The sequence below is a fragment of the Aplysia californica genome, unplaced genomic scaffold (assembly GCF_000002075.1).
Source record: "Aplysia californica isolate F4 #8 unplaced genomic scaffold, AplCal3.0 scaffold00059, whole genome shotgun sequence".
Lineage (NCBI taxonomy): Eukaryota > Metazoa > Mollusca > Gastropoda > Aplysiida > Aplysiidae > Aplysia > Aplysia californica.
This window is the reverse complement of record NW_004797329.1, coordinates 432,056-446,177: the sequence shown is the minus strand read 5'-3', so window position 1 is coordinate 446,177 and position 14,122 is coordinate 432,056. Positions and strand designations below refer to the sequence as shown.

Below are 14,122 nucleotides of genomic sequence, written 5' to 3'. Positions count from 1 at the left end.
GGGGGGCATGGAGACAGGTACTAACAAAATGGACGAAAAACGGAAAAGCGTAGACAAGCGCACAAGTTGGATGGGGGGACGGTCGGTGGCAGGGGTGATGTGGTACTCCAGAGAGAAAAGGGTGTCTAGTTCCATTTTGGCAAACATCATTATCACCTTGATTTACCTGGTGCTTTTTTCTTTAACCTTCCTTTTCTCTGTTGACTATTTTGTCTACCCAGCTGTCAGCATATGAAGCCAGGCGTTCACGTCTTAGACGATTAGGCATTAGGCTATTGTTCTCGACTGAAAGTTCTAAAACCTCAGTTTTATTATTTTTGTTCTTCACTTCCTTCCTCAGCTGGAAAGATCAACCATGAGGCACAAGCAGGTAAGAATAACAAGCCCCGCAGGTGTCTCCATGTTTCATCATTTGTCGTTATCGACGTTTACAGAAAAACAAGCTGAAACACATGCTATACATTACTCACACACTTTCACCTGGGTTGATGAGTGAGTGAGCAGGTTGAAGTGGGTCACGTTTGTTCTACTACCAAGTGCACACTGTCAGTCGGGATTCATTCGAATTGAGACGGGGGCCAGCAGGATTTTCCTCCATGAAGGAACAAAAGCTAACATTTCGGCACAATACGACCGATTCTTTAAAACAAATGAACTTGATTTCGAAGGTTAAGGTTGAATTTAGTCGAAATTTGTTAAACTGTGCCAAAATGACATTTTTTACCTCATCTGCGAAGGAAAATCAGGGTGTGTGGAGGAGGGGGAAAGGGGGGGGGGGGGGTAAATGGGATAAATTAATGGATTTGGATGTTTTTGGTTCCCGAACTTTCTCTTCAGTTTTGTTTGCTTATCTTCCCTCTTTCATACATATGTACTAAACACAAATAGAGTATCGGTTTTGCAGCTGTTAAGAAGGGTATGAATATTCTTATTCATTTATCTTACAAATGAGGTATTCAGAATAATATTAATATTCTCTAAGTTGCCTTTTCTATTAAATAACTGAATATGTATTTAGACTTTTTTATGGCTGTGCATACAAAAATGGACGATGTAAGCGACGACGACAAAATTTCGAAGACGAAAATAACTCCGATTTCAACGACAACATTCACAATACAACGTTGCTAGCTAGACAAACGGCAACCGACAACAAGAGGCTGATCCCAAGACGACGACGATAACAACGTTTATGTCTGTTTTCCATGCTTGCTTTTTATTGTATATATTATCGATTACTTAGTGTACGACTTACCCATACGCCATTATAGATAGATAGATAGATAGATAGATAGATAGATAGATAGATAGATAGATAGATAGATAGACAGATAAACAGACAGACAGACAGACACAGACAGACAGATAGATAGATAGATAGATAGATAGATAGATAGATATAGATACGACCTTCTTTAGATCAATGATATCAGCAGAAGCAATTCCGTCTGCCACAAAAGTGTCTGTATTCACGAGTCCCACTTCCCTCAGAAATCAACATTACCGGGAAAACGTATGTGGAAAAAGACCACGTGATCCGGCTGGTATGCAACGCGACGGGCCACAAGCAATCGCCGGACGATCTGGACTGGTTCCTGAACGGTCAGAAGCTTACGACCGATATGGACAAAAAGGTTTGTGGTGACGTCAGTGGTGTGAGCAAGAGCAACGCACGAAGATACGATAAATATATATAATATTTTTATTAATACAGCTTTCCTTGAGGCGCCTTTTTCTAGGCACGGGAATTCTTGGCGTTTGGTTGCCTGTTCTGGGTGTAAATTATAAGGTTGTTGTTGCTATTGTTGTCGTCGCTCTTGTTGTTTTCGCGGTGGTGGTGGTAGTTGTTGCTGTTGTTTTTGAGTCCTTGCATTAATTGCAACTGCAGTTATTGTTATTGTTATTATTATTATTATTATTATTATTATTATTATTAGTAGTAGTATTAGTATTAGTATTAGTATTAGTATTATTATTATTATTGTCATTATGAATCTTTTATTATCACTGCACTATTTTTCTGCGCATTTCTTTTTTGCTTTTTATATCGTTATTATTGTTATAATTATTATTTTATTATTATTATTATTATTATTATTATTATTATTATTATTATTATTATTATCATCATCATCATTTTTATCATTTTTATTATTATTATTATTATTATTATTATTATTATTATTATTATTATTATTATTATTATTATTATTATTATTATTGTCATCATCATCATCATTATCATCATCATCATCATCATTGTTGGGCTTCTTGATTTACTCTCCAAGACAGGGATATTAATAATTAAGTTCCTTCCACCACCACACAAATATATCATGTTGGAGTTCCCACAGCTGTCTTGACTGTTGACTGTCGCTGCAACAAATCATCTACATTTATTAATGTGGCTCAGCTGAACAGCACAGCACCCCCCTCCCCCCTCCCTCTCTCTCTCTCTCTCTCTCTCTCTCTCTCTCTCTCTCTCTCTCTCTCTCTCTCTCTCTCTCTCTCTCTCTCTCTCTCTCTCTCTCTCTCTCTCTCTCTCTCTCTCTCTCTCTCTCTCTCTCTCTCTCTTTGGCCTCCGTTTCTGGATACCCTAGATGCCCTGCATTCTTCCTCTTAATAGATTGTATTTAATCTAGAAACATGCTTCCAGCGGGCACTCATGCATTATAAATGTGCCGTAACGTTCTTCTCCATCTCAATTAAGTTGCATTATTGGCCATTGCCTCGTCTCCTATAGAGCTGTTTTTTGCTCTCTTTTCGAACAAAGCGAAGATGTATGCTTCTCCAAGACCTCACTTTTTCTATGCGTGAAACAGATTTAGAAGTGCATGGTTCGTCATAGATGGCCTAGGCGCGAATGAATAGCGAGTCCTATTTCGAATGAGAAAGTTAGATGACATAGGAAGGTAGGGGTTGGATGAGGATGGGAGGGTAGAGAAAAAGGCTACAGTACAAAGAAAATGTGTGTGTGTTTGTGTGTGTGTGCGTGTGTGTTAATGTGCTTGTGTGTCAGTGTTTACGGGTACATGTATAGTGCGTGCATATGTGTATGTGTGTGTGAGTGTGTGTGTGTGTGTGTGTGTGTGTGTGTGTGTGTGTGTGTGTGTGTGAGTGTGTGTGCTATTTCATTGAGTGTTTGCGTTTTTGTTTGTATGTGCATGAGGGAAGGGGATAGGACATGTGGATGAAGGAAGAAGAAAGCGGGTTGATGAATATGTCGAGGAGGGGTCAGTGTTGGAATGATGGAGAAATTGGAGTGATGTGTACGCATGTGTGTATGCATGTGTGTGTGTGTGTGGCGTGTGTGTGTGTGTGTGCGTGTGTGTGTGTGTGTGTGTGTGCGCGGCATATTTCTTAAACTAGTCTATCTATGCTGTTTCTCTGCGAAGGAGTATGAGAATTGGTGAGATAATAATATAGATCTAGTGACAAAAAGGGAAAATTCCTCATCTATTCTAAATGTGACAGTTTCATTTTAAGGAATGAAACGAGATGTGAAAGAAATGATCGAGGCTTAAAACCATGCCTATTGTATAGCTCACCCTTGCCTTTCACCCAATTCAACTCCCACACAGAGAAGACACCTATCGGGCATGGCCATCATTCTGAAGACGTGTCTCCCTCACAACTCAGGCTTGCCCTGGCAGACAGTATGAAAGAAGTCCGTCCCCAAACGCTTTAAATTGTGTGTCGACAGTGCTGGATTATATTTATTGTTATTAGACCACAAGTGTTCTGTTTGTGGAAACTTGGTCTCAGAGAGAATAATGATAGACGGCTACAAGCAAAGCCGTAAGTAGGTTTTAACAAAGAACCATATCTTTGAACAGATAAGCACACCATTCTAGGAAAGAGGAAATGCGCTTCTATCTGACGGTGTGGAGTGGTGGAGTGTGGGATCAGTACAAGCTGCGTTCTTTTTCTATCTCCTTTTTTTGTCTTTCTTTATCAAATGAGCTACCTAATTCATCATCATCCAGTGCCATATCTGCGACAGACATCGGCGATCATGATTTTCCATTCATTCTTTTGCTTGGATGCTCTCAGAAAAGCTACGTTTCCCTGATTTTTCCCTGTTACCCATTTGTTTAGGTTCCCTAAGTATGTTGTTCTGGGCCTACCCCTGCCTCGCCTGCCCTCAATTTTGCCAGTGAGAGCTAGATGTTCAAGACCCTTATGTCTATTCAGGTGCCCCAAAAACTGCATTTGTCGTTTCCTGATTGTTTTTAACAGTGAGCGTCCCACGTGGGCTTCATCAAGCACTATCTCATTTGATTTATTTTCCTTCCACGATACTCTTAGCAGTCTCCTAAGAAACCACATTTCTGTTGCCTCTATTTTATTTTCACTGTCTTTAGTGATTGTCCAGCATTCACAGCCATATAGAAGGGTTGACCAAACATAGCATTTCAGGACTTTCATTGTGGTGTTCATTGATATGTTTCTATTTTTCAGGATTGGGGCTCATTTTATTGAAACCAGCCTTAGCCATTGCAGTTCTCCTTTTTATTTCTGCGGAAGATTTGGCATCAGATGTTATCATATATCCTAGATATTTAAACTGTTGGACTACCTAATTAGCTAGATCTAAAACACCCCTTTGGGTGTTAAGGGTCATCATCGTCATCAGCTCATGATAGAGGAACTGTCATTATAATTACTGTCATTTTATTTCAGGTGACAATCCAGAAGAGTGTATCTCTGATGGAGAAGACCATCTATAGCGTGTTGGAAGTTGCGGAAGCGAATATGAAAGATGCCGGCATTTATGTATGTCGCACATCCGACTTGCAGATAGCGTCAGCCAGAGTCGATGTTCTCAACGGTACAAGTAATAACTGCTCATAACCTTCTACTTTTTTATTTTAAGTGCTATTTCTACAATTACAAACTCTGCTTTGGAGATTTATGTCTACTAGATTTGTCAGTTTTTGACTTAATTCTAGCCACTGTATAGTTTTGGCTATGGAATGTCTTCATCCATAATGCATTGAACTTGACAAAATCGTCGGACTAAAATCTAATTTTGTTTTTGACGTTGTTATTTGTTTAAGTGGCCAAAAAAAGTTTTGTGCCATAGTCAACTTGCAGTTTCTAATAAAGAAATAAAGCTCACATTTGCTTTTCAACGATTAGAGGAATGTTTGTTTTCAAACAATTTGAACAAGTCACTTTCATGTAGATCTAATTACCCTAAAGAATAAGTTCAAGAAGCGTCAGATTGGGGAGCATTCTCTGAACGAAGTGCAGATGAGGAGGTCACTTGCAAAGGGGCCTATGTGGAGTCGAGGTCATTTTCTGGAGAAAAAAATAGGGGGCGGGGTGTTTTCTCAGTGAGAAATAAATATCACTTTTTATGTCTTCACTGTTAACTAACTTTCATTAAATACGCTTACTGACTTTTAGTAAGTTTTAAAAATCATTCAACACATTTTGAAAATAAATAATTAACTATCATATTATTTTCATATGACTCGAAGTAAGCAAAGCTTAGTATAGAAGTTGAAACAAAAAACAAAAACTCATCAAAAAATAAATTTTTACTGTAAAAAATTCCAAGTTTTACACTGAAGCGAAAGCTTTGTTCTCTGTCTATATTTAAGCTTCAAGGCCAGCTAAAGAAGAATCCATTTAGATAATGACACGGTCAGTTAGTAAATGTGAAATTTGAATGCCTCTCAAACGAACCCAATTTCTGCGTATCAAATACTCTGACCTACCAACCAGATTGTCACACTGTGGATCATAGTGGAACAGTCCCAGGAGTGGTACTCCCAGCTGATCGTCAATATCCTTGACTATGAAAAGGCCTTTGACAGCAGAGACCGAGCAATACTATGGAAGATACTGAGACATCATGGAATCCCTCAGAAGTTGGTGAACCTCATCAAGAGCATGTATGAAGGAACAGGTTGCAGGGTTATACACGATGGCCAGCTCACTGACAGCTTTGACATTAAGACAGGTGTGAGGCAGGGATGTTTACTATCACCTTTTTTCTGCATATTGGCGGCCGATCGGCTGATGAGGGAAACCACCAGAGGACACAGAAATGGTATACAGTGAACCACATTGACACATTTGGACGATCTAGATTTTGCAGACGACTTGGCGCTTCTCCCGCACACCCAGGAACAGATGCAAGCAAAGACTTCAGTATTAAACAGCCTATCGGAGTCGGTTGGCTTGAAGATCCAGTCCGGAAAGTCAAAGGTCCTAAAGACAGATGCACAACAGAAGGAGCAGGTCACAGTAGAAGGAAATGCACTAGAAGATGTAGAATCATTCAGCTGTCTTGGGAGTATAATTGACTGAGAGGGAGGAATAGGTGCTGAAATAAAGAAGCCTGGAAAAGAACAGGCTGCTTTCATATCTTTGAATGGGATATGGAAGACCAGGGATATCTCACTCCGATCAAAGCTGAGGATTTTCAATTCAAAATTTGCAGTCAGTCCTTTTGAATGGATGTAAGACATGGAACGCATCTCAGACTCTTGAACAAGTGCTTAAGACAGTTACTGAGGATAAAATGGAGAGATAGGGTCACCAACGAGCAAGGGTTGAGGAAAACAAGACAGATCCCAGTCTGATATGAGGTAGGAAGAAGGCGGTGGTGATGGATTGGACATACTCTCAGGTAGTTAGGCAGCTGCATAACAGAGAAAGTGTTGGATTGGAATCCACTGGGTAAAAGATCAAAGGGAAGACCACGTGGAACCTAGAGAAGAATCACAGAAACTGATGTACAGAAAAGTGGGAAGACGTGGACTAACATCAAGACGCTAGCCAAGGATAGGGAAAGGTGGAAAGTGTTTGTCCGAGACCTAAACCCTTGTGCAGGGTGAGGAAGGCAATGATGATGAAGAAGTATTCTGACTGAAAGGCTACAATTTAAACCTTTTTGTTAGAGTTTCTGAATCCTATTATTAGGACTTCCTGCTAAAAGTTGGGGAAATTACTGTACTATAAACAAGCAAATTCCGATTCACGAGAGGGAAGTATAATTCTTCAAGTATAGTTATTATCCATCTTTCAGTTGAGATGATGTATCCCTTTCAGCCCGTGTTTGCCCTTACGGACAACGGGAAGCAGCCCACCCCCTAAATTATTCAAATTGTGTCAAAGAGCGGAAAAACTTTGCAATTTATCATACGTTTTCTAGCCCCTGTTCATTTCACCAGCACCTGACTAGAGAGTTTGGTATGACACAAAATTCCCCCACACCGCAGGCTCATTTTTTCCCCACGAAGAAGGCTGTAAAACCCGTTAGCAAGTGACCTCCTCAAATGAACATATATACATTCATGACTTTTTTTACCTCCAGGTGAAATACTAAAACCAGGATTTCCATTTCTTTCAGCCAACACGAAAAACGCAAAAAGAGGTAAGTCATCTGTGAATTAACTGTCTTTATATCAAATTTAATACTATGAAAATGGTATTTACTTTATATTTTCGATAAAGCTACATGTATCGTGTTTAGCAGTTTAAGTTTGCTTTCCTATTATTGTCAAGCTACATTTTGCAAGTGTGGGTCCGTTACATAATTTTTGACCTGGATGTTCCTTCTTTTAAAGTTTGCAGCACCATTTGCCTTCTGATTTCATACACTTTCAGTGTATAATATAAGATCTATGATTCTTAATCGCAATAATCCCCTGACAGCTTTCTAACCTGGACTTGCAAGCACTGTATTACCTGCTTCTTTTGTTGCCGCATAGACTTATTCTTGGCTTGCACATAAGCTCTCACTACGCTCTGCTGCATGTCGAGTTGCTTTTGCTTTGAAGAGTGTTGATTAATCTTCTCTCCAATCATGTGAATGATTTTATTAGCTTTAGATCCATTCATCCGTCGACAGCGATGAACTCATCGGCTTTTGGAAGTTTGGGTACGATACCGAAGAAGACTTCCGTTCACTTTCGATAGTTTGTTCCAGGAATTGTTCACTTATTTTGTATTTCGTGGTTCCTTAAACAGACTTAGATCTATCTCAGAGAAAATACAATTATTACTCGTATGAGCTGTTTTAGTTAAATGATTCTTGTGGTCTGTAACGTAAGTTGTAATGTTAATGTTGATTTGTTGTCCTTACTCATCATTGCTTTATTGATGATGATGGTTGGCTTCTTTTGAGGGATTGGAATAGATGGTTATTGCTTGTTCGTTTTGTTTGTTTGTCTGTTCGTTTGTTGCTTGCTTGCTTGTTTGTTTGTTTGTTTGTTTGTTTGTTTTTGGTGGGGGGGGTTTGTTTGTTTGTTTTTGGGGGGGTGATATATCCATGTTGCTGGGATCTCTTTTTTCTGTATAAACTAAAGTCCCAAATATGTTTCATCGTGGGTTTTTTCCCTCTTTTTTCTTATTTTGCGTAGTTACCGATATCCGGAATGTAGATATTTTTGTATTTTGATCTTACGAATTTACGGTTTGCCTTCCAGGAACAGAAAAAGATTCCTCAAAAGACAATGCCCTGAATGGTCATAAAGACCAGCTGACGGGCAGTGGTACCGGCGGCGGGGCGGCTCTTCACCAGCAATGTACATTTCTACACCTCCCCGTCACACTCACGCTGTGTGTCGCCCTGTGGACCTTACGTCACATAGACTTGCTGGTGTACCCAACTTGAGCTGTGAGGCGGTCATCTTTGTGTCGCTATCACGCCTGCTGTTAGAGCTATTCTCAACCGTGCCAGTGGCTTACATCTGAAATCATTACTTGCGTACGGTCATGGTATGTTTGACAGCATTCTTCTGTGTACACAGTTTTAATTTTTGGTAATTTATTGAATCTATTTCTTTCCTCATCCATGACTATTTTCCCGGAGCATCTGTGTTATCATATCCATTGGTGACGAATGATTTGATGTGTAAATATTGCTCTGTTTTAAAAGCTGTTTACTTCGCATGTGCACATTTAAACTACTATAAACGAAATGGAATCCAAACAGGGATTTTTTTAAAGAATCAAATACGGTAAGGTATTCCGTTTGCCTGCAATATAAAAAAGACATGTAGCTGGGATTTTTGTGGGGACGGAAGGGTACTTTGAGAGGATGGTTTGCCCCCCACAACTATAAAGGCATAAATAATTGAACACATTGGAATGTCATGTAGTTCTTTTATGGCACCAATAATAGTACGAGATTTTGGAAAGCAGGCATCACATTTTTGGTATAACCGAATTCTGATACAAATTCAGTCAAGATATTTTTCTTTTGACCATATTTTTAATCACATTTTGATATAGGCCTACTCGACAAAGGTTGTACATTTATCAGTTTTGCTTTAGCTGTTTCTTTAAGTATTGCAGCTCTGGGACCATTACGGGTATTTTGTGGAAACACTGACTCCTGTTAGAGTAAGAAAATTGTACCTCCATTGATAGTAGAAGTCGAAGCCATGATAATCCCGTGGAAATTTCCTCAGCTTTTTAGAAATATTCTTCTCACCAGCATTTAATGCGGAAATATTGCTCGGTACTTTTTAATTAAGTGTAAGGTTGTACCTTTGACTCGTGCTTTTAAAAAGAAACTATTGAATGAATTGAATGCTTCATAGCCGGCTAATTACAGAAATGTATTTTTTCAAATTTGGTTTATGGAAAAAAAAAACGTGTTTGTCTTTGCGCTGACAGGAAAAGCTTTTCTTGGGTGGATAGACAGTTTCGGAGGTAAAAGTTTACTTTCCAATACTGGAGAATGAATACTTTTTTTTCAGCACCGGACAAACTTTTTACTGACACAACCACGAGAGTCACATGAGTGTCGTCAAAAACCTCAGAAGACTAAAGAGCTTTTTCAATGCCGTGAAAGCCCATAAAATATGAATTTGGGTGTTAGGTATATTTCACTAAATCCACCGTAATTGTTATGGTGTTAATCGTGAACGTGCATTCTAATCATTTTTTTCTTCTTTTTTTTTTTTGGGGGGGGGGGGGTCAACAAAACTATAACGATAATAAATTACATACGTGGTACAAAAGTTTGTCTAAAAGAGTGAAAATATGGATTTGCTAGGATTTTGTGCAAACTTTACAGGAATGGCTAACTTTGTACGCCCCATTCGGGTCAACCCTGTTTGAAGTGACATGTTTGATAATGATGGCAGGTACGTTACACTGTGCTTCTAAGAAAATAGTGTAGCTCTTACATCCACATGGTAGTGAAATATTGTCTAGCGAAGAGCGAAGTTTGACAAGCATTGTTTGCCTCGTATTTGTTATTTTGTGGCCCTAGTTGCTGTGTTGGGTACATTCCTATTGTAAGCCGCACTACTCTGTGAATAAAACGTTCGTTTGTTTGTTATATATTTAGACATTGCAGGAAAAGCAATTGTTAGGAAGAGAGAAAGAGGCATTTAGGATGTGTGAAAGAACATGTTGATGCGGGATGTATCAGTGTTCGGTATGAAAGAATTTATATATATTGAGGGTAGAGGATCAAGCTGTCACATCTCTGAAGGGTATGTAAGCCTGCAGAACAGGTCGTGCCTTGTGGGGAAATAATAAGCTTGTGACTGTTTTAAATGCTGATAAAAATACCAAGGGCGGGAAAAATTATAAATGAGACACAGGGCTAGGTTCAGTTTGAGGGTGGGGGGGGGGGTCCTTGAAATGAGGAGGGGGGGGGGGTCATTTTGTTCGTCTGTTTGTCTTTTGTTGTTGGGTTTTTTGTGGGGAGGGGTTATGGGCTTTTCCTAAAAAGTTTAACTGTTCAGATAGGATGGCTTTTTCCTCAACCCTCGATATATACATTTGGTTAAGAGTGAAGTGTGCACTGATCATTTTACCGTATGCATGTGGTTTGGGCTATAAAAGCAACACTTTGATTTCATTTTTTTTCACATTTCGGTATTACTATTATCATTATTATTATTCATGGGACAATTCAGTGTCTTGAGCTGTGCAATTCACTTTCATTTCTGGTTTGTGTAGCGGTTTATTTATTGTTGATGTTGCATTGCCTATAGTCTCAAGAGTTCGCTATAAAAGGGAACGGGCATATACGAGTGACTTTAGATATTTTTATAAATACATTTCTACACTGTGGAATATTTTTTCGTAGAAGTTACGTCCCGTCATATGATTCATAATCATTTAATTTTATTTCTCTGATTTCATTCTATGGACTAGTCAGGGAAACCCAGCCTCTGGTGCAATGGCACCATTCATGATACCGCGTTTCAATATCAGTAAAATGGCCAGCGATCGATTCTGAAACTATGTTCCGTGTTTATTACAATTTCAATCATTATTATTGCGGTATTTTTTTTGGGAGGGGAGGGGGATATTTGTTTCTTTGTTTGTTTTATAATTGGTCTATGAATAATATCTTCTGAATGCAAAGCGCTTTGAATGTTTCATTTATTTGATTGAGTTTTGAAGTTGTAGAAAATATAATTGAACCTGCTAAAGTCATTTAGGGATGGAAAAAAGCAAAGACTAGCTATAGGTCTTCTCTGGTTTATATCAGGTGGTTGGGGGGGGGGGGTAATCTTGAAACATCTTAAGGAAATGTGCAATAACTCCACTTCTGAATACACAATCTTGCTCTCTGAAAGCCAAGCAGATCCATACCAAAGAAAGTGTTGGATTGGAATCCACAGGATCAAGGTGAAGGCCACATGGAACCTGGAGAAGAGTCACAGAGAATAATATAAAGGAAAGTGGAAAGAGATGGCATAATATCAAGAGGTTAGCCCAGGATAGGGAAAGGTGGAAAGTGTTTATTCTTTGCCTTTAACCTGATGCAGGGTGAGGAAGACATTGGTGACTGACGCAGGGTGAGGAAGACATTGATGACTGATGATGGGGAATGCTGATGAGCTAAGCAAGTCGGTCTTACACTTTCACTAAAGCAAACTCGCCCTGTTCCTTGACCTGATGAACAAGAGATTTCGTAAAACCAACCTGGAAGATATTATTTTACCGGCAAAATATACATCAACTCAGCCATGGGCTCATCCAATGCATCAAAATCCCAGAGACCTGGAACAGACAATATATCCAAATATTATCTCAGTGATTGGGATAAAGATTTCCATTTCCTCGTCAAATGTCATTCAGAAATATGGTCGTTCTTTTTTATTTGAACAAAGCATGGTAGGGAGGCGGGGGAGGGGTCGTCTTTACAGAGATTATGTACCTATATCGGCGTATTAGTTTATATACGTAGCATCAAACATCGTTCAGGAAAGCTGTTCAATAAAACTTAACCTTTGCCCCAAAACAACTACAAACAAACAAACAAACAAACAAACAAACAAACAAACATGAAGGATCTTCTAGAAAATGTATTGGCTCTACAGCATCATCCAGCCTTACACAAGAGCCATGAATGCCGAGAGCCGTTCAGAAAGTCTCTTGGAATCGTCGCTTGAGAATGTAACCATTTATTTCATTGCAAGATCATATTTTCATCCCGTTTATCTTTGTTATTGTACTACTTCTTCAATTAATGACTGTTATAGCCAGGTCCTATGTGTACATAATATTTGCTGTAATGTTTATATCACTTTTAGCTGCAGTGTCTCTCTATACATTTGTTTGTTTAAGTCGGAAACCGATATGGACCTAGGACGTGCTAAAAGCAGTTTGTTTTTCCCAGTTGCTACCTCAACAGATCCTTCACCTCAACTGTCAAACATACCAAAAGTATAGTACCTTGCATCATGGTCAATTCTGTTTTACAAAAAATTGGTGTGTTCGTGTTGTAAAACGGAGTCACCTGAATCCAATACTGCTGCTTTTACACGATTGAAACGGAAGAAAAGGGAAAGAGTGAGAGGGAAGGGCATAAATAGCTTAGCTATAACTTCTATTAGCGGATAAGAACGGCTCAAACAGACAGTCAGTTACGGCTGAGACATGGTTATCAATTTTTAGATTTAATTTTGAGAGAAAAAGATGTTTCTAAAAGGGGACAGGAGCCGGGTATGTTCCTCTTTAGGACTTAGAAATCCGGAAGAAAATACCGCTAAAATTAAAATTACCACGAAAAAAAAAGCCGTTCGATATTAAATGGCAATAGTCCGACTAATCATCTTACCAAGGTTTGAAAATAGAAAATTGGCAAACTAATAGAATAAGAATTTTTTATATTTAATCCATCCGTATAAAGTTTCGTGTTCTTTAACTAAAAAGATACATTGAACCTGGAAATTTACAAGTAAAAAATTATGCCTTCTACAATCATACAATTCATGAGTTATGGGACTGCTTTCGGCTAATCCGCGAAGCAAAAATATAACGGTTGACTGGCGCAGAACTAGTGAAGAAAACATGACATGCAGAATGAGATCTTAAAATGGGTTTATGGGTGAATTTAGAAAATTAACTGTCGGAAATGATTATATAATTCGTTGTATTACGGCTACGCGATAAAAGGAACTTTTGACAAATATTCTCTCAAATTTTATTTTGAGCTTAAAAACACGATGATCTTATAAATCTATGAGAAAAGCACGATACAATTACCAAATGTATGAATCCTCATCAGACACTTTCATTGTCTGAACAGTGTCCTTTGGTGTATCCAAACCCCATGGTGGGCCTTCTGTTTATATCTTGAGATCAAACAAGGGGAGATTTGGGGATTTAGAACTCTTTGAGGGAGATGTGGCCACCAGCATTTGAGAGCTGAGTTTATCGTGGGTTTAGGCAATTCTTTGAGATGAACATGTGATAACATATTCTTGATTAGCCCCCTTTGATGGTTGACGATATCTCTCTCTCTCTCTCTCTCTCTCTCTCTCTCTCTCTCTCTCTCTCTCTCTCTCTCTCTCTCTCTCTCTCTCTCTCTCTCTCTCTCTCTCTCTCTCTCTCTCTCTCTCTCTCTCTCTCTCTCTCTTCTATCTATCTCTCTATCTATTCTCTCTCTTCTATCTATCTCTCTATCTATCCATCAACTTCTCCTCTCTCTAGCTCGCGCTGTCTCTCTTTCTCTCTCCCTTCCTCCCTCCATCCTTCTCTCCTTCCCTCTCCCTCTCCCTCTCACTCTCACTCTCCCTTTATTTTGATCTTTGACAATCTGCTATACTTTCAGCAAATAAGTTGCCCCTGTTCTAACTCTTCTAAAAACAGCGCTTTCCTTCGGAAAGATTTTGTTTTTAAAGCATAC

The 14,122-nt window shown here is 39.0% G+C and overlaps 1 protein-coding gene across 10 annotated transcripts in view; it reads left to right on the top strand.

Moving 5' to 3' along the window:
- The window catches only part of LOC101856787 (fibroblast growth factor receptor 4), a 263,607-nt gene extending 250,641 nt beyond the window's left edge, over positions 1-12,966 (top strand). For 9 of the 10 annotated variants that reach the window (XM_035968427.1, XM_035968429.1, XM_035968428.1 and 6 more), the window contains 5 exons: positions 341-370; positions 1,492-1,634; positions 4,684-4,837; positions 7,367-7,390; positions 8,445-12,966. In XM_035968427.1, coding sequence (XP_035824320.1) covers positions 341-370; positions 1,492-1,634; positions 4,684-4,837; positions 7,367-7,390; positions 8,445-8,632 — 539 coding nt within the window. In that variant the 3' untranslated portion in view covers positions 8,633-12,966. The remainder of the gene's footprint in view (positions 1-340; positions 371-1,491; positions 1,635-4,683; positions 4,838-7,366; positions 7,391-8,444) is intronic. The other variant, XM_035968433.1, reaches the window with a different exon arrangement.
- The last annotated feature ends 1,156 nt before the right edge of the window (positions 12,967-14,122 follow it).